This window comes from Pteronotus mesoamericanus, unplaced genomic scaffold (assembly GCF_021234165.1).
Source record: "Pteronotus mesoamericanus isolate MK-2021 breed Mesoamerican mustached bat unplaced genomic scaffold, CSHL_Meso_final scaffold_54, whole genome shotgun sequence".
Classification (NCBI taxonomy): Eukaryota; Metazoa; Chordata; class Mammalia; order Chiroptera; family Mormoopidae; genus Pteronotus; species Pteronotus mesoamericanus.
In genome coordinates, this window is record NW_026555321.1 from 43,480,998 (window position 1) to 43,502,271 (window position 21,274).

Genomic DNA, 21,274 nt, shown 5'->3' on the forward strand with positions numbered 1-21,274 from the left:
AAATAAGTTGCACATGTTTTAGAGATACACACTCTGAGGTAATCTGGAAATTATGACACGAACACAAGAACATTACTTTCTTGGCAGGGTATTTACACAATTCCAAAATATAAAGGTACATAAACATTTTTCTGTTTTGGATTGGTCTATTTTAGAGAGTGATGGTAGGGACTCTCAGGGACCATTTATCAGGTTACTTTTTGGTACATTCCAGAAGTGGGTGGGTCCAGGGTCCAGGGTCCAGGGTCCAGGGTCCAGGGTCCAGGGTCCAGGGCTGGCCTTTGTGACTTAATTCTGGAGTAACCAGCCAAATCCTGCTACCTCTAGACAGGGGCATCCAATCTTTGGCACCTCTGGGCCACACTGAAGGAAGAATTGTCTTGGGCCACACATTAAATACACAAACACTAATGAAAACTGATGAACAACAACAACAAAAAAGGTTTTAAGTAAATTTACAATTTTGCGTTGGGCTGCATTCATAGCCATCCTGGGCTGCATGAGGCCTGTGGGCTATGACCAAACCAGGCTAGTTTATAGCATGGTGTTTCAGCATTCATTTTCCATCAGTTTTAGCTAGCTTGAAAAATACTCTGTCATCTCAGGAAGGTTAACAATGTGAAATCCTGTTGCGGCAAATATGGATTCTTTCTTGAGAGGTGGTTTTGATATGAAGGAAAGTAATGGCCCCAAAGGGGGTGGGGAATTGCAGTTGATAAGGGAAAACCACAGAGGTGAGGAATGGGAGAATAAGTCTCTGAATTCAGAGTGTCAGGGATTCAGCTAAACAAACATATCTTGAGGACATACTCCATTAGATAATGGGATTTATTGGGTGTGAGGGGGCAGAAAGGATAAAGATGATTAAGGTATCTCTGGGAGTCTAGAGAGGCAGCAAAGTGGAAGGGAGCCCAGATTCTGGATCCAGAAGACCTGACTATGAATCCCAGGTCTGTGATCTCAGAGTAGTTACTATGTCTTTCTGGGCCTTAGTTTCTACTGGAGGTAAACATAACTCATCACCCCATATTGCATTTCATTGGAGGCATGAATGCATCCAATGCATGCTAATGTCATAATCACTCAATTATTCTCCTCTGTTTGGCAGTATAACCAATTGATGAAAATTCTGTTCCTAATCTTTCTTAGGAAATTTAATCTAGCTTCTAGACTAAGATCACCAATAGATGAAACTCCTTCAAGTTCCTCATGCTCTGGATTTTAAGATGAGACCGAAAAGAAGAAACTACCTCAGTTCCTCAGGGAAGGAAAGTAAATGGTAGATACATCATGTGGATGTAAAAATGGCTTAAGACAAGTAATATTGTTCATTTCAGGTGATTTCAGGTTGAGAGGGAAAAAAATGCAGCCTCAGTCTTTATACCAACTGACATGGCCAAGATTACCAGAGAAGCCAGGTGGATCACATGTGGGTTTGACCCAAATGTCCAAATTCCTCTTCAATAACCCTGAAGAGTTTTCTAGGAAGAATCAAAATTCTTTTAAAAGAAAAAAAGAAGATACTGGAACAAGACTTCATTTCTGTGCAAAGGGAATATTCTATGAGTTCTTTAGTCACTGTGAATGTAAGAGGGATCTCCAAAAGGTACTGGTGCAGCTTCGCTAGAAGATATTTATGGTCCACTGAGAGTGGTAAGCAAAGACTGTTTCTTTTTGAAGAAAAAAGGCAGCAAATTCTTTTAATATTTTAGTGTGTTATCATGACATGAATATACTATAAGGCATGCAAAAGTATTTAAGAAGTTCAGTGCTCAGAAAGGATGACTTCAGGAATTGTAGATGCTTGGCAGGAATGTGTGGATGACTTCTTTTTTGTTAAAAAAAAGTTAAAAAAGGAGCTATAATAAAGTACCTAGCTGGGAACTATTGAGCTGTATCCTTAAAGCAGAAAAGAAAAAGAAAAAAAAAAAAAAAAAACAACCCAAACTATCTTTGGAACATGCCAATTTCCTACCTTGTAAGTCTTATACACTTAATAGTAGGGCTGTATCAGAACCTATAGGGTTTAGTGAAAATATAGGATGTGGGGATGTGTGTGTGTATAAATGTCACTCAGATTGAACAGAGATCTAGAAACTGAAATTTAGCCCTCGAAGTCAGTCTCTAAGAAAATTATTTATTCACTATCTTTGAATTTTCCATAAAAATGAAGGATAATATTTTTCTCAGATTAAAGGCTTTGTAGTCAACCAGAGTTTGGTATAAACAAGCTTTGTCATGAGCTTGTTATAAGGTCTTCAGACAGACACTTATCTTCTACGGGGTTGGGCTTCAATTAAATGGTATTAATGATATCTACCCTGCAAGGTTTATGAGGGTCAGAGTAATGTATACATAGCACCTAGCATAGAATCCTGTTCATTGCAGTCTCTCATTAAATGACAATAAAAATTTTATTCTGTTACTATTTTTCATTAGTCCTCTCCCTAAGAACAAATATTAAAACCTGGAAGTGTTTATTACTGTTAGCTTATTATTATTATTAACCCAATGCTTTCAAATTTTTTTCTCCCTATTTCAAGTATAGGAAACATGAAACACATTGACATGTAAGTAGGAAGTTCAACATAACAGAACTTGTAATAAATCACTGACTTGATATGTAGAATTAAGAACTATGCAGGTAATGGAGCCTTTTCTAGATTTTCTTGACTAGAAAGTCAGGCATCTCTCATCTTGTTCCTCTAAATCTGGAGGTCATAACAATCTCCAAATAAGCTCTTGCCAGTGAGCTAGAGAAATTTGGAAGTGTTGAAAGAAAATCACAAGCCAGAATTTCTTCTTTCCAAGAAAGATTTCTGTATTGTGTTTCAATGTCTAGATAGTGTGGGCTGCATACTTGTGGCAGCTTAAAAGTTTAATGTCCTCACAAATCATTGAGCTGTTATGTCTCTGAAGGCTGTTGTCCCACAGGCAAGCATGCTGATGGTCACAGTTGAAGACACTGAACCTATATGATCTCCTCTTTAATGTGTTCAGAGGATTTGGAAAACCTCCTGGGTCTTTAGAGAGGGTGGCCTCTAACCAGTCACCTACTCCAGCTTCCACTATTCACTCACTGGCACCAACTCCTTAAAATGCTCTCAGACATGCCCTCCAGATAATAATGTTAATAATTACATAAATTATAAGAGATAATATTAACTAAGGATTAACTACCCACCAGGCATTATTCTAGACCTTTATATATAATAACTCAATTCTCACAGAAGCCCCATCATAATCCCCATTTTACAGATGAAGATGACAAAGTCAAGATATGGAGGAAAAAGTTCAGCAACTTGTACAAGGATATAGAGCTGAAACTAAATACCAATCAATCTGGATACAGATCCTCAGGCTTAACCCCTACACGATATTGTCTCAAAAGAACACTTAATGGTTTTCTTTTCAAAATTGGAATAAAAAAGTTCAGCCACCTAAGTGATGCTTGATTGGGCCACTCATAGAAGCACAATGGTCTACAGAAATAATGATCAAAACAATGGCTTGTCTATCCTCCAAAATGCATGGATTGTTTTGCGAATATCCCTGGTGAAATACGTAGCCAAAAGATAAATAGTAGAAGTAAACTCTGTGTAGAGGAATCCATCCTTGAAGCCATTTCATTTTTAAAACTTCAGTAGTCTTTGATCAGGATGATAGAACTTAATTTAATTGTTGGATGACATATATCTTATATGATCTTATAGTTTTGAAAAACAGGAAAAATAAATTAATGTCCTCTGGATTTGGAGGGCCAGGGTGAAAAAAATGAGGTTTTGCATCAAATTACACTTTGTGAAAATTAATGAAGCTGTTTGGATATAATAAGCTCTCGAGTTTCACTGTCCAATTTGGTAGCCACTAGCCACATGTAGTTGGTCTGAATTGAGATGTGCTAGAAAAGTAAAATCATATGAGATTTTAAAAACTTATACAGAAAGAGGATGCAAAAATCTCCTGAAAATGTTTTATATTAGTCACATGTTAAAATGGTGATACTTTGGTTATACTGAGTTAAAAATTATATCAATAAAATGATTTGCACCTATTTCTTCTTACGTGTTTTAATGTGGCTACTAAAATTTGTAATTACATATGTAACTCATGTTATATTTTTATTGGATAGTGCTGCTCTAGAATACAATGTACAAAGTACAGAGTGAAGACACATAGGTAACAGACATCACCTGATGGCAAATAAAGTACAACCACGTTTTGGTGACTAAAGCTGGAATTCCAAATACCAGGCTATGTTTCCAGGGCTATATGTGCCTTATCAGAGGTAGGCAACTGGGAGGCCTTATTGTTCTCTGCTGGTTTCTAAGAATGAGCAGATTATGGGTGATGGGATTTATTGATAAAGGTTATTTAAAATAAATGTATCATTCTTTTGTCTAATAAATTACAGACAATTGAAAAGCAAAAATATTTTCAAATGTTTTAGGGTTTTAAAATTGTAAGTTTTTCTTTTCCTCTGTCTCCTAATTCTTGCTTATTTTGCTTTGCATCTAAAGAGAGATCAAGTCCAATGTTTGGGGGCTTTTCTTTTTGAGACCATTATAATTTATATTGATTGAAAAGTATCAGTGCTTAATCATATTTCTCTTGTTGTAGTCATCCATTTCTGCTCATAATTTACTCCTAACTTATTAATAATTTAGCTTAAAAATAATAATATATAAAGTTTGTTATTCCTATTCCCCAAAGTTCAACTACATATAAAGCAGAGTAGAAAAATTTTCTTATGTGATATCTAAATAGTTTTCTTTAGAAGAACTTAGGCCCCCAAATTACCAAATTTTAAGACACTATTCTTTTTTTAAATTTATAAATCATGTTTATTCTATTACAGTTGTCTCAATTTTTACCCCTTTACCCCCCTCTACCCACCCCACCCCTACTGCCGCTCCCACAGTTAATTCCCACTCTGTTGTCCATGTCCATGGGTCATTCATACATGTTCTTTGTCTAGTCTCTTCCCCTTCTTCCCACCATTGTAGTACACTATTCTTAAGTGACAGTTATTAATAGTTATGTCAAGAACCTTGAATAAAAACCTAATTAACATTTTAATTTATTTTTAAAAACATAAAAATGGTCTAATTTTTAATATTGATGTTAATTAAGGTTTGATTGCAGCAGTCAGTGTGAGAGGCGAGGAAGAAGAAAGACCAGCAACAGGCTGGAGCAGGCATTTTCCACCTTAACTAACATGTACCTTAGAGTCTTGCTGGGATATGTCTGTTTGGAGGGAGGATTCACTGTGGAGGACAGATACGGCTATACACACAAAGCCATATTCAGGATATAGAGAAGGAATACCATAAGGAGTGGTTTGACATCACAGTTGTACCTTGATATTATGGATAGACTAATGTGTGGTTAATGTTTTCTTGCTTACTTCTCTCTAACATGCAATTGAGCATATTCAAATGAGAAAGGATAGCAGTTCTGGGAAAGTTGACTTAGGTGGTAATCCTCAGAACAGGCTCTCAAGAAAACTGTAAAGGTGGCATCCTTTGTCTTGGGGTATGTCTAGATACCTGTCCTCTCATCATCAGACACTATATTTTGTCTTCCTCCACTGTTATTTCTTGTGTCCAATCATTTCATGATTTTCCCTGGAGGCCAGCAGCCAACCATTAAAGCCCTCTGTGCTTCTCAACAATTCCATGTGTGATAGACTTCATCAAATGTAACTAATCTAAGTTGTATACTTCCTAAATTCTTATTTCTACTAGAAAAAATGGTGAAAATAATTTTTAACCAGATAAAACCTTCTCTGTTAATTTTGTTTCTCACCTCCAAGGCACATAGAGATTTAGCTCCATAATAATCTGACAAAGGAAAGGGTAAACCAGATGTCTACCCAGTTCTCTTATCATTAAAATAGATAGCCAAAGAGCAATCGACATCACAACTCATTAAATTACCACTACCATATATTTATTTATTGGTTATATCACATCCAGATTCTTTGAGTTAAAAGTTCTCATGAATTTAGAAGAACCCACAGAGATTTTATTTATTCTGAACAACAGATAACAAAGTTTACATTCCAAAATTCTCGAACACTCAAAAGTTCATCCCTCAGTATGAGGACATCATTAAACTCAGAAGGAAAAAAAGTTAACTGTCTCACTGAAACATTCTTTCTTTTTGGGAGCATCAACTTGGGACCCATGGCCTTAGAGCCCATCATCATATGGTGTGTGAAAGAGATCCAAGTTCAAATATTATCAGCAGTATAATTGTTGTCTCCAGCCCTCAGGGCCAAATGACACGCATTTTAGCAAATTGATGTTGTTCATGCATTGTGTTAAGCCAAGCAATTGTTTTCCCTAAGATGCTTGAACCTACAGTTAGTTGCACTGTCTTTGAAATCCATGGTTGAATTTGTGTAATGGCTGATTGCTATTCCCATTTTCTCTAATAGTAGTCACTTCCTTCATCAGTAATGGGTTTTATATGCAGTGCACAATCAAAACCATTCAATGTCATCCATAAATATTTGATGAATGATCCAACATAGCTATAAGAGTTGCTTATTTGGGATACAGCTAGGGTAAGCCTAACAGAGTTAATGAGATGTTGTACCATGGCATTAGGCAGTGGGTGTTTCCCTCCCCACTATTAGCTGTACATGCTCTTTTATCCAAGGACCTACTTATGTCATTACTATAATCTTCATCAACTTGTCAAGATAATGGAGGGTCCACTGAGTTCAGAGAAGGTCTCACATAGTTAATAAAAATTCAAAGGACGTAAATGTAGAAAGAGTTTGGGAACAACTAATAAATAAGATCTGCATAGAGAACCATAAAGAATGGGCTTTATAAGAAATTCTGCCTTGGAAAGGGTAGAACTTGAACTCAGTTTTGAGGGAAAGGAAAGAGACATACTCTGAAATGGAGATGATAAATTAGTAAAAAAATGTGTGAAGACAAATCCAAGAGAGAGAGCCAGAGGAAGAGCAGGTGGATAAACTCGGGGACAATGATCAAGGTTGTAACAGAAGGAAGAGTAGCTCTAGAGCCTGCTTTCAGCAGATCCCACATCTGTATTTGTTAGACACACACAAATGTAGGTTTTGGGGGAGACAAGTTACTTATCATATTTGACAAGTGCCTACCAGACTTGCTTAGCAATCAGACAAGGTTTGTAATTACTTCACCAAGCCTTTCTGATGAGCCACAATTTGCAGCTGTCTGCACACTGATTTCTGACAAACTGATTTTGTTCTACCAATGCTTCATTAATTTAACCTCAGAGGGCTGATATGACTATGTCAGAATCTCACCCAAAATAGCTATGAGTTAATAAATTGCCCTTCTGAAAAGCAAGATGTTCTCTCTATTTAAATTATGTTAGGACCAGTAGGGTACTTCAAGTTCTTGTTCAACACTTTATTTTTTCATGTACTCATTCATTTAACAAGTATTTATTGAAGACCCATTTTATGACAGATTAGGTCCCTGTTCTCAAGGCTTTACAATGTAGTTAGGGATGCAGACATTGAATAATAAACTAATAAATTATTTCAAGTGTCGGAAATAAACATGGTATTATGATAGTTGCCCCAGAGGAGATAAGGGATTAGCTATCTTAGATGGAGTGAGATGATCAATGAAAAGGATCCTTTGAGGAGGTGACACTTGAGCTGAAATTTGGATGAAGATGTGAAGCCACATGACAGGAAAGAGAAGATGAAAGAAGCCACAGGAAGTCCCTGAGGTAGGAACGGGAATAATATATTGGACAAAAGCAAGTAATGAGAAAGAATGAGAGTAACAGGAGCAAGGAAGGTAGGTAGGATGCACTATTCAAGTTAAAGAACTCACACCAGGCCATAGAATTGTAAATGAGTAAGCAAGGAAATATAATGAATGTTACAGATACACAGTGTGCACAATGGACTATACAGAGGATCCTGAGAGTAGTCATTTTTGAGTGGTAGAGAAAAGAGGAGTAACCCATGAAACAGGCAGGGATCTCAAACTCTAATATGTGATGCAAGCCTCTGTACGAGACAGAGTGGTGAGAACTGCAGTGACCTAGAGAATGAATGGCATGCCTAATAGCATTCAGACTCATTAAAAATACTTTGTGAGCAAAATAAAGAACATCATTAACAAATATGTTTCAAGCAAAATAAAAAATATAAGGAAGCAAGCAAATCCCATGGACCATCAATATGCAACAATGAGCTGGAGAAAAAGTGGGAAGTAGGCTTAGAATGAGAAAAAAATCAATACAGTATGGTCTCATATAAGTCAAAGAAGCGTTATAGCTTATATTTCTATGTACTAAACAAAAAAGAATGTTTTATTAGATAGTAACCCAAATTCAGTAATACTGATAACAACAAAAAAAGACCCACAGTATTTATTACAGAACTTGCATAACTTAAAATCAGAGGTAATGATCAAATGGGCCAGATTTGTAAAGGTATGGAACCATGAGGTCCATCCAAGGAAGAATCATGGTCACCCACTCTGTGCTTGCACAGATCCAGGGATGGAAAGCGCCCATGCCTCCTCGCTAGGCACTAAAAGTGTTCAGAAATTTCTATTCATTCAACCTGTTCTTACATAGCTGGAATCTGCCTCCTTGTCATCTAAAAGTCCCAGATCTTCCCCATGGGGCCACCTGACAGCCCTTTAGATATTTAGAAACAGTGACTCTGTCACTATCTTCCCTCCACAAGTCTTCCCTTCTCCCAACAAAACATCTCTACCATCAACTACTCCCCAAATCACTATTTCTAGACTCTACCACCCTAATCACTTTCTGTGAACCATCTCTAGTTTGTCATTGTCCCTTATAAACAGTTCCCAGGGAGAACACAACACTCCCAGCTAATTTATAGTGTAGGGCTTCTTTAGGCATCATTTTCTATTTCTGCAGCAGTAGGATTACAATTGCATTTTATTAAGCTCAGTCTCCTGTTTTCCCAATACACCCCTCATCCAAGCCAACCTGCCTGTTGTATTGCATGGACAGATGCATAATTTTGAGTGAGAGCTCCTTTCAGTATAAAGAATGCTGTCCCTCATCACTCCATCATTCCTGATTAAAATCACTCAGTCTAATGTACATCACATCCCGTACCAACAATGCAATGCTTCATGTTTCTCATGCCACTTTCTAGGCATTATCTTATTATGTACCCAAACTTTATACATAGAGGAAGATGAATCTGAGAATCAGTGGTTAAAGGCAGAGGGAAAATTGGAAATCTGACCCTTGGAAAGAGTATTGAGTGGGAGCATCCAATAACCTGCCTTTGAATCCAGGTCACATCATTTATCCACCAATGCTAGTTTTTTAAAAACAAAATTAATGAGAACAGAAAGCAGCTACCTATTAAAAAAAGGTATAACACATACCAAGTCCTATAATAAGCTTGTAATGCACAGTCTGCCATATATTACAGATAACAATCTTTGAAGTGTATTTATATTCATTTCAGAGAGGAGGGAATTAAAACACAGAGGTTAAGTGACTTGCCCAATGTCACACAATCAGTAGGTGGCACTGGGATTTGAAACTAATTCTGCTTGTCTTCAGAAAGTATCTCTTCATAGTCTCATACCAAAATCTCCTGATGCATAGCTAGTTACTATCTATTACTATCTATTCTACATATTGCTTACGAGTTGATTTAAGAAAAGCCCTAAAACTCTTGGGATAATTACTTCTGCGATGCTTCTCCAAAACAGTAGGGGGTAGAGAGATGTGTTGCTTCATCCGTGGGGATAGAGACCCTATGCAATCATGCACACAAGGGCAAAGAGTAAGGGAGGGGAGAAAGGTCACATACCAACCTCAGTGCTGGGCATTGCGTTTCTAGCTAGCCTGAAATGTAGCATTGCAGGTCCTATCACAAGCACATTTGGATATAAACAAGACTTCAAGGTAACAGTTCAACCAAAAAACAAAACAAAACAAAACAAAAAACAGTGTTTTCAAGCATTTTTCATACCAATTTAGCAGTATTCACTTGTATATAAATCATGTGCTAATTTATTCATTAAAAGAGCCTGTACTTGGCAACATTTTATTGACCTTAGTTTACTCTAATAAAATCAGTAACTATATATTTTTTAAAATCTCTTTATAATTACTCCATAATTCTGATCTTTCTCCCAATTTGACTTAAGCTCTGACCACCTCAAACCACACTCCACATCCAATGACAATGAGGTCAGATTATCATATAAGATATAATTTTGGGAAAATCCAAATTTGGAGAGACCTAGTTATGCCTCAGGATCTCCTGGGGACTTTCTTAGGCCCACCTACTGATAGATTCCCCAGTGCCTTGGTAATCTATTGGACCACAGATGGGACCTCTTGGAAAAGGAGATTTGCAGCAATCAGCACACTGACCAGCACTGGGGACCAATGACTGGAGCATTTTCACCCTTCACAGGTCCATTTCAGCCTTTGGAAAACAGGAAGCACACATAGTGGAGGAGGATATCTCAAAAGCGTAAAACCAATTGCCTCAAAGAATCCAGTGAATCCCAGAAAAATTAATTATAAGTCTCAGTACTAACTGTTGACCTATGGTTCTCTATTTTCAGGGTCTAAGTAGTCATTTAATTCCCAAATATTGCAAAGAAACCTTAAAAAAAAGATGCACAGGTTTTATCTAACCCATAGAAATAGGGAGGACATAATCATAGGGATTAACCTGGTAGGGCCACATGATAAATGACTAAAATAAAACACCTAAAATAAAAATTATCCTCAAATGGTTAGATCAGGTGGGTCAAATGGATGGCTAAAGTAGTACCTCTCTCCTATGCGATACCAGAGCAGACATCGCTAACCAATCACAGCATATTTCCTTGTTGCATCCAGAAATAGCCCCAAAGCTTTTTCACCTGAGCACTCCAGGGCACCACTGCCATCTGACCTGCTCTTACATGTGGGCAACATATTTACCCTTCACTGGCTACAATAAGTAATTGTATCATTCAGACCAACCTAGTTTTTGCTAATGATAATTCAAAATTTGACTTCGAATAAATGCTATTTAGCAAGAAAAGCTGAGTTCCAACATATTTTAAAAATTAAATGTAAAATTTGCCTAAAATAACCATTTATCAATATGCTTAATTTCCATTGGTTGTATAGATTTTCTCCTATGAAGACATTAGGTCATGGCTCCACGCAAACATTTACTGTTCTGGTAAATGACAGGCAGAAATCACAAGGACATTTAGATTTTGTCCAGTTTCATTTGAAAAAGAAATCATTATAAATTCATTTGTCTTCAGTTCCTGTAAATGGTCATTCTGGGCTACTTCACCTCTGTTACTGCTTCCCAAGTCATATTGGGTGGAATCCCATTTAAGACCTTATATATGGTAATGTCTACTTAGGCTGATTTCATCACATGGACAGCTCCTGCGATCAAACAATAAGATCAGAGAAAGCAGACCCACCTCATCATAGATGCTGTCATTCTTGTGAAAGTCTCCAGCCTTCCTGGGAAGAACGTGGATATGAACATGCTGAAAATATACAAAAAAGAAAAAATAAAATGTGATTATCTCCCCATATATTTTCACACTTGACAGTGATGCTCTCATGAAGCTCAATTACTCCACATTGTTTCCTGCTGGATTATTTTTCATAGGAAGATGACGTCCACCTTCAGTAACTAGATCTGAAATCTGCAGAGAATAGAGGTACAGAAGAAGAGAGAACAACTTGGTGGCACATATGAGACTTTGAGTGAAATGTCAGAGTGTTTTAGGGGCCCTGTGGAATTATTCATAGTTGTCAGTCTTGGATGTATTTAGCCAGTGCTTTGAAATGACAGTATTTCTTAAAAGGTGACCACAGTGCCTCTGAAACTGACAAGAAATAAGAATTGGCTAAAACAGAGAACTGCATAAGTAAAGAGCAAATGAGGGAGAGTATGATGGAGCATGGCCCAAATTACAGAATCCAGGCTTCAAATAATAATCATATAATAATGATATAAATAATTCTCATTTATTAAAGCTTTAATTATTATGATAAGGAAGCTCTGTGCTTGGCATTTATCACATTTAATGCCCTGAATAAATCTGTGAGGCAGTTCTACCATAATCTCCATGTTACTGAAGAGGAAGTCTGCCCAGAGGTCCCGGCCCGGCAGGAAGTGGTAGAGTCAGCACAGAAAGCCAGGTGGTCTGGTTCTTGCACCCACCTTTTTCATCAACACATACCCTGCTTGTGTGACGTTCATCTTTTGAACAGCTCATTTCTTTAGTCTACAAAAGTACCCAGGTAATATACATAGCAATGCTATTATGCAGAGGCTGTGACTCAAGGCACACAGCATCTGACTCAATATATTCTTCAAGGCTAAACTGCCATTTGAAAGTTTTACTTTCCAAATAGCCTCTATTGTGCCTTAGCTGAAGTTAAACTCCATTCCTGCCCTTGAGCTATGTTCATGCATTTGTTTGAAACCATGGGGAGGAATGTGAAAATGAAAAGTCTAAACGTGAAAAGGCAGACAAAGAATCAAACATCATCGCTGATCATGCCCACCCTCCTTGATTATTTTGATCAGGCCAGAGTCTCCAAAGGGTCTCTGGAGAAGGTGAGATTAATGGTCCCTGTGGCTTTGCTGTACAAGGAGGAGAAATGATATGCTATTAAAGCCCAGGCAGGGAACAAGGTGGTCTGAAGCAAACAAAGCAGAGAGAAGTTTCACATCATCCCTTCAACACATAGTCCCCAAAGAGTGACACGTTTTTGCCAGAATATTCTCCAATGACAAAGCCAATCACAGATTCCTCAGCAACTGGGACAAGTGTATACACAAAGATTATGTGAGCCTAAGGAGATGGGGAAAAAAAGCAAACAGGAAAAAGTAAATCATAAACTTCCCATGGAACCAATTTCCTAGAAGAAAGCAGGGCAGGACAGGTCCAAAGTGAAATTTATTGAAGTCTGTGGGCCGAATGACTTAAAAGCAAGTCCAGAAAAAATAAAATGCCACAGTACAAGGAAATAGCCAACCCTTAGAAGGGGCCTTCACTCATTCTTTGCTTCCCCAAACTGCTGCTATCCGTTCTTCCTTTACTCTTTCCTTTCTTTTCCCCTCACTCTCATCTTCCTTCCTCATTCCCTCCCTTCCTTCCTTCTGTCATCACCTTGTACTTTCTAATACACGGGCATTCCTGATCAGGGTTCTGTAGTCAAAAATAAACTTAACTAGCTGTGTGGCCTTCCCTCATAAGGCTTATACTTTAGTATCCTCATCTAGGATGAGGATTATAACAGTTTCTATCTCACAGAGTTGTTAAAAGAATCCGATCTACTAAGCATGTCCTTATTATGCTGTTTAGTATGTAGCCATTACTCAACACATAGCTGCAGTAGTATCACTTTCAGGGGATGGTTCCCACATAAGAGGGAAAGATATTTAAGAAGCTCCTTGACTGGGGCATGGTTAAAGTTTCTCTGTTGCTCTAGCTTATTTCTGTTGCTTTGACGAGTGGTTCTCAGACTTGAACATGCACCTGGGCCTTGATAAAACAAAGACCACTAGGCCCCCAAACTTGCATTTCTAATCCTCTCCCAAGTGATGCCAATATTGCTGGTCTAGGATCATACTCAGAATCACTGGTTCCTGAACCCTTCTCCTGCCAAATGTGGTCACGCAGGTGCCAAGGTCACTCACTGTTTTGCTTGGCTTATTGTGTTATTGGAAAGGTATTGCTGCATGTTTCTCTGGCTTCCTACCCTCTGGCCACGTTCCGTGCCTTGTCCTTAGGGATATGCCTCTTGTTGCCCTCTAATAATGTATAGCTGGCTGTAAACTTATATTAGGGGAAACTCCTGGGACCAGGCCTTCTTTTCTTTACCTCCCTGAGGTTTAGTGTTCAAGGCTATTTCTCTAGGCCCAATTACCATGCAGTCCTGGAAATGCCATTGATAATCATTGATAACCACTTGAAATTCACCGTGTTTCATTGTTACACTGATGACAGGAAATAATTTACTATATAGATGATTTTCCCCTAGAACATAGGTCTCAACCCAGCCTGATATCTCGACATAAGTTCTTAAGTAACAGACTGATCACAAGATCCTGACAACGCACTCGAGTTCTCAGAAAAGAGAAATCATGATAAAGCCAGGTAAAAAATCTCACTGTTGTGAAGGAATACCACTGTCACAACCTTCCAATAGAATGTCATTTTGGTAAAAACCCTATGAAGAGAACAGATGGGGAAATTTGACATAACCTGTTCTTAGTGAATTCATATTGAGCCTTGGTGATCTCAACTTACTTTTCTAAGTGCTAATAAAACCTCCAATTAATAAAGCACCACAAAATTTTGCTAGGCTTTACTTTTCACTACGGTTTAAATTTGCTAGGATTTCAAACAGTTTAGTTACTTGAGTTGAAAGAATATTTCAAAAAATCCATGATACTTTCCATACAAAAAAAAAGTTTTCATAGTCAAATAAATTACACAATATTCATTAGCATATTAAAGTATCTGAAAGGGCCAGATGAGAGAAACTTGGTTTAGTTTGTTCAATTAGCAATCTAGAAAATTACAGAGCCCTGTATTCTTTATTCACATAATATCCAATCACTTTTTTCTAATACATACATTTATTTATACAGAAATACTTATTACCAGTTGCTAGCCTAGGAACCAGAGAAACAGTGATGAAAAAGACAAAGCCCCTCTCCCCATAAAGCTGCAATCCAATGGGAAATGAAGAAAATAAACTAGTAAATAAATAAATATGTGATTTATTTTCATGTGAATATAAGTGTCATAAAGAAAAACACAGCAGTCAGAGCTAAAAATTCAGAATTGAGACACTTCACCATTTGTAGTTTGGGAAGAGAAGTAGGATTCAGGTTAAGGATCTAGTGGGGAAGGAGGGAAATAAGGAGAGGGTAAATTCAAAGGTGAGGAAATGAAAAAAATTCAAGAAGGGTATAATCAACAGTGTCAATATCGCTGAAAGCTAGAGTTCGTTTCAGTGAAATTCGGGGGAATAAAAAGTTAACTGAAAAGCACATGAAAGATGCTCAACATCATTAATCATTAATGAAACAAAAATCAAAACCACATTGAGATACCACCTTACACTCACTAGGATGACTATTAAAAAAACAAACAAGAAAACCCCACAAGACAATAAGTGTTGGCGAGGATGTGGAGAATTAGAACCATCACACATGGTCGGGGAGATGTAAAATGGTGCAGCTGCTTTGGAAAATTGTTTGGCAGTTCATCAAAAAGTTAAACATACAGTTACTATATGACCCAGAATTCTATCCTACATACGTACCCAAGATATATGAAAATATATGTCCACACAAAAACTTGTACATGGATATTTATAGCACATTATTCACAAGAGCCAAACAAGGGAACAATCCAAGCATCCATCAATAATGCATGAGAAAAGAAAATGTGGTATAACCAGTCAATATGATTTGGCCATACAAAGGAATAAAGTACTGCTAAGTAAAAGAATTATGCTATGTGAATTATGCTAAGTGAAAGAAGCCAGACACAAATGACCAGATACTGCATGATTCCATTTATGGAATGGCCAGAACAGGCAAATTCATAGCGACAAAACGTAAATTATTGGTTGCTGGGATGGGGGAGGATAGGGAGTGACTGCCAATGGGCACAAGGTTTCTTTTGAAAATGATGAATACATTCTAGAATTAGATAGTGGTGATGGTTGCACAATTTTGTACATATATAAAAAACTATGGAATTATATATTTACAAAGAGTAAATTTATGTTATGTGAATTATATCTCAGTAATGCAATTATTTTTTTAAAAACCTGATGTAGGTTTAAGGGAGTGGAAGGTGAAGAAAGGGAGATAAATAAGCAAAACTTTTCCAAGGAGTTTTACAAAGAAATCAATAAGAGTAGCTCCAGAGGATGGAGAAAAATCACTCTTTGGGAAACACTGGTTTAAGGTTACTGGGACCTACTAGTTTCTACAATTATTATTATCATTAGTAGTGGTAATTGCTGTTGTTAACATTTATTAAAAGCTCACTACACATTAGTCCCTGGGTCAATTTACATCCCTATGTCAATTAATCCTACAATATTCCCAAGAGATATTTAATAAGTACATCAAACATTTACTGGTGACAGATTAGACCCTAGAGGTTAAGTGACTTGTCCAAGCTCCTGCAGGGAGTGAGTGACCAAGAGCTGACACCTGAACCTGGGTCCATCATCAGACACTGTGGTGTTTGCTCTTCATCAAATGACACCTTCTCTCAGGAGGCAACCTGCTTCTCCCCATTCCAAAATTAAGGACACCTCCTCCCTGTGGTCTCTTGATGCCTCTCCCAAGGTCTGCAATTTCTCAATAATGTCTTTGATCATATCCATTAAGTTCTTTCAGGATCATGGGATGAGGTTTGCCTTTGTCTAGAGACTTAAATTAACTTAGAGCAAGGGTATTATCATCCAATTTCCATTTCCACCTTACTTCTTCCTAGTTGAAGGCCACACCCAAAATACTACATAGATTAACCAAGTTGTTCAGTGTCAAGTCTTTTCCGCCTTTATTTATTAATTTTATGAAATTTACACCAAGGAGCAGATTCACCCTTTCTTGGCTCACCTACCTGGGCAAATCGCAGCTTTAAAAGCCCTTTCTGTTGTCTCTAGGTTTTCCTCCTAAGTTAGGAACTCTCTGTACTGAAATGTCCCAACAACATTTTCCTACACCCTGCCTTGTTTTTGCTACCTGTGCTTCTCCCTCCATCCTTTTGAACACATCTATTTGACCCCAGAGGATGGTCAGTACAGTCCCATGGATGTCTTTGTCTTGGTCAGAGTACACTGCAATTTGATTATAGGTGATACAAACCTGGTGGGGGAAAGGACAGGAAAGGCTAGAGAGCTGCCCTCCTCCATAACTAGTGTCCTGCAACCTCCACCAGCTGGTCCAATGTGAATCCCTCTCCCTCAGATCTGCACTGAGCAATGGCAGAGGTAAATCTGATTCTAAAGAACGACAAATACACTGCTGTGGTAGTTGTACAATGACCCATTCCAAAAGGTCCATATCCTAATCCCACACTTGTAAATATATTAGGTTCCATGGTAAAGCAGAAATAAGGTTGCAGATGAACTGATGTTGCTACTCTCCTGCCCTTAAAATAGGGAGAGTATGAATGACCCTGGATTATCCAGCTGGGCCCAATGTAATCACAAGGGTCCTTAAAAGTGGGAAAGGGTGAACAAGTCAAACTTTAAAAGTTTGTTCTTTAAAGGATACCAACAAGAAAATGAAAAGACAATCCATAGGATGGGAGAAAAATTTTGCAAATCATACATCTGATAAGGTACTTATATCAGGACGTATAAGAAACTATTTCAAGTCAATAAGAAGATAAAAATCCCAATTAAAAATAGGCAAAGGATGAATAGAAATCTCTCCAAAGAGGATGAATAAATAGCCAATAAGTCATATGATCAGAGTTAGCAGGCCATTTTTCCACAAGAATGTCCTAAGGATCTGCCTCCTTCCCTTCCTTTTTACTTTACTTCCCCCCTAGAGGCAGATGAGAACACTTAGAATCAGCAGAAGTAAGATTTCACAGCATAGAGCATACTACTAGTTAGGGAGACATATAATTTATTGTCTAAAATGAAACTTTCAGGAGAGAAAGAAGGCACTGTTTCTAACTGCACTATAGTTATCTTGACTGAACCTCGACTATCCCAAATAAACCAAGATATATGTCACCCAAAATTGTAGTTATTTAATCAGGAAATATGATAGCATAACAAAAATGGGATTTGATATCCTCTTAACTTGCCTTAGAATCTCAGTTCTGCCACTTTGACCAATTTAGTGACTTTGGGCAATTTACTCAAACTCAGTATGCTTCAGTTTCCTGACTTGGGAAAATGGAGACAGTAACTGTTCCTACATCTTAGGGTTTTGGTGAGGATATGATAATAGAGATATATGTACAGTTACTAGTATAAAAGTTTTTATGTAAATGGTAGCTAATGTTATAACTAAGAATAGCTTACAAATGGATACTCTAAATGTATAAATAAAGGTTTTTATCTTATAAGAAAGAAATAATTAAATGATATATCAATGTTCTCTCAAGAAGTGAACTACATTTGGAGGACTCTTCTAAAAACCGCTGAGATTGCCACATGGGTCTAGATGCCAGTCAAGCCACTTTCATATTGTGCAACTGACAGCCTCAGAGTAGTGGGTGATGCATTTATTTCTGTGCTTTTGCTACCCCCATTGTGTGCTATAGTTAAACTGCTATTATAGGGTAAAGAACATGAGACTTCTTTATGACACAGCAAATGGTTCTGTTTGGCAGAAACAGGATGTCCTGTTCTTTGCAAGTCAGGGAAGAATGGGAGGTGGACACCAAAAATCCATAGTAATCTAAGAGTTAGACTATTGAAGGAGTAAAAAACTAGAGGCAAGATAATGAGAGGGGAGACGGTTAATTCTTCATTCCCAGATGTTTCTCTCCACATGGCAGTAACTCTACCAACATTCTTCCCTTTAATTCACTTAGTCAAGGAAAATAGAAGAAGCCACTGGAAATGTAATTGTCTCTCGCTGCTCCTGTTGCGGTCTATTACACAAACAGTAGGGATATTTCTCATTTCATTCTGTTTACTGCAGCTAAGATTAAAAAAAGAAAATGGAGGAGAAGTTCTCTCAGCACCTGCTTCTTTAATCAATAGTGATTTCTTTGCCCCAGAGTGAGTGGTTTTTAAACAAATTGGGTGTATTAGCATAAGCAATATCACCACCTTATAAACACATTATTGAACAGGAAAGGTGATGGAACCATGACAACAGTTCCCATTTCCTGCTGGGCTGAGCACCCATATGCCATCCACCTTTCATTTTTCTGCTTGTTTGTAACCAGTACTTCTTTTACAAAGACAAATGATAGAAAAGGTGAGTTTTCTTCTGTGCATCCATTTTTGAATCTGTGAACAATGGGAGAGGAAGCTGATCTACTTTCCTTCTGTTCTTTTGTTCTGAATGTCATTGGAAGATTCCTTAGAATAAAGAAAACAAAAATAATCTCTGCTGGGTTTCCCCAAAGCCTATCACAGCATCTGATGTGGTCCAGTGCTTGGGGGGTGAGGATGAGCTACTCTCTTGCTTGCAGTGTAGAAGGAGGGGAAATTGATTGGCAAAGCAGTTGCACTGACACTTGCGCATGTTTGCTCAGTTCCCTGGGCTTCTACTCTCCTAGAGGAGAAATTGAAGAAGAACTTGCCAATTATTTCCATCTTGTGAGCTGAAAGCCAAAAGGAATAGACACACACTCCCCGCTCAGAGTTCAGTGACACTTTACCCAGAATCAGACTCCATCATCTTGCTTTTTTTTGACTTGAAAAGACCTTAATTTTTAGAAAATTTGAAATTTAAAGCTTTCTGGTTGCTAAAAGCTCCTTTAAACTGGAATTGTAGTTTAGAGCCATACATCATCACAGCCATGATGCTCAGCTGATGCACTGCACCCATATATCATAAAAGCACCATCCCTCTCATGATATATTATTATAACTCACAACTGGAGCACCGCCAGTGATGTATGGCTTAAAAACACAAGTGTAAACCACAAAACTCTACAGGGTCTCCACAAATTCTGGGAAGTGTTTTCAGAAACTGAGTTGGCTTTTTATCATGTTTTTCTCCCTTAAAGTTTCTCAACTTGTCTGGGACAATCTGTGTACAGGGAAAGCACTATTTCCTTGTTTCATGAAAGGCATACCAGCTACTTTAGCATTGCTGATATCCTAAAGGAGGAGAATCATTAACAAGAGTGCTAGAAACCATCATGATGCCTGTGCATTTTGAGAGACTACTAATTTTATCCTGAGTTGCTTATGCCAAGGTGTTCTCGAGGCCCTGTGAGCAGCTGCACTTTCAGTGACATTTATTTCCAAACTAAGTAGCTGACAGTGTTTTTGCACTGACCCTAAATCTAGTAGCACATGGCGAGGTCTTCCCAAACCCAGTGAGGCAACCAGTCTTGATGGAAACACAAGCTTTGGGTTTGGTGGTAGTACAGAATAAAATATATTTAGCAAGGCTCACTGAAGAACCAAGCCTTCTGGTTCAGGGCAGAAGCCAGCTGTCAAAAATATATTCAGTCTTGTAATATACACTGTCTTGAAATATAGCAATTGCTAGAATTTACTGAATATTTAGAATACACCAACATTGGTCTAAGCACTTTATCTTTTTTTTCATATAATATGCACACACAATAATCTTATATATTAGGATGTTGGCACTTTCTCCATTTAAAAGAAGAGGCAAGATGAGAGAATTTATAAATGAAGAAATAGGGGCATAAGGAGGTGGATTGAGTGGGTTTTCTTGATTCCAGGACCCAGGTATGACACTAGCAGCCTAGCAGAAGTTATAAGCTCATTGTCCCCCATACAACAGACCCTTAGTATATTAAGCACTTCTGCAAGAAAGACCCATAAGAGAATAAATTTCTTATAAATTTGAGAATCAATCTTGTACAAATATTCTATATTATCTTTTAGATAATGATTGACTTTCAGTGACATAACAGTTTCAAGTTCATAAAACTGTTGAGCAAGAAAATAGAATTTATAATCACTTCCCTTAAACAAGTTGACAAGTGCAAGCAAGGTCTATAGAACCATAATAAACTTCTTTATAGTCATTCCTGCTCTATTAGGTTATACTTATGCAATAAGACAGGTGGAACCCAAGGTAGACCATTCCAGGATAAACAGTCTTCCTATTCAGACCCACATGCAGGAGGTCTTATTTGCTGCTACACAGGGATAGCACCTTAATGATGGCCCTGGTAAAATGACTTTCAAAAGATATAATGTTTCAGGATTTGTCAAATGTGTATTTTGTCAGCTATCATTATAGTCATTGTGTTTACAGTGATATTTTTGGTAAGAAAAATTAAAAAGTGTTCTCTTATTGGGGAGTTCCTATCCCTTTGCTTCATTCCTACTTCCACTGTGTTTCAGGTCAAGTCCAAATGCCTTCATTCTCTCCAGATTCTTCAGTTTCTTCTGATTCTTTGTATGTATCCCAATGACTACATTTTTTTCCCATAAAATATCAATAATTACAGGTTTCTCTCTTCCATTAATCTGGAATTATGGACTATTCCTTATTCTATTTGTCACCTTATTATGTCTTACCCTCACTTCACGTTTCTAACCTAGAGGACACATGGTG

At 37.6% G+C, this 21,274-nt stretch overlaps 1 protein-coding gene across 1 annotated transcript in view; it reads right to left on the minus strand.

The window, feature by feature from the left end:
• FHIT (fragile histidine triad diadenosine triphosphatase) overlaps window positions 1–21,274 on the minus strand; it is a 1,408,108-nt gene that overhangs the window by 172,070 nt on the left and 1,214,764 nt on the right. The window contains exon 7 of the mRNA XM_054595571.1: window positions 11,463–11,531. Within this exon, the coding sequence (XP_054451546.1) occupies window positions 11,463–11,531 (69 nt within the window). The remainder of the gene's footprint in view (window positions 1–11,462; window positions 11,532–21,274) is intronic.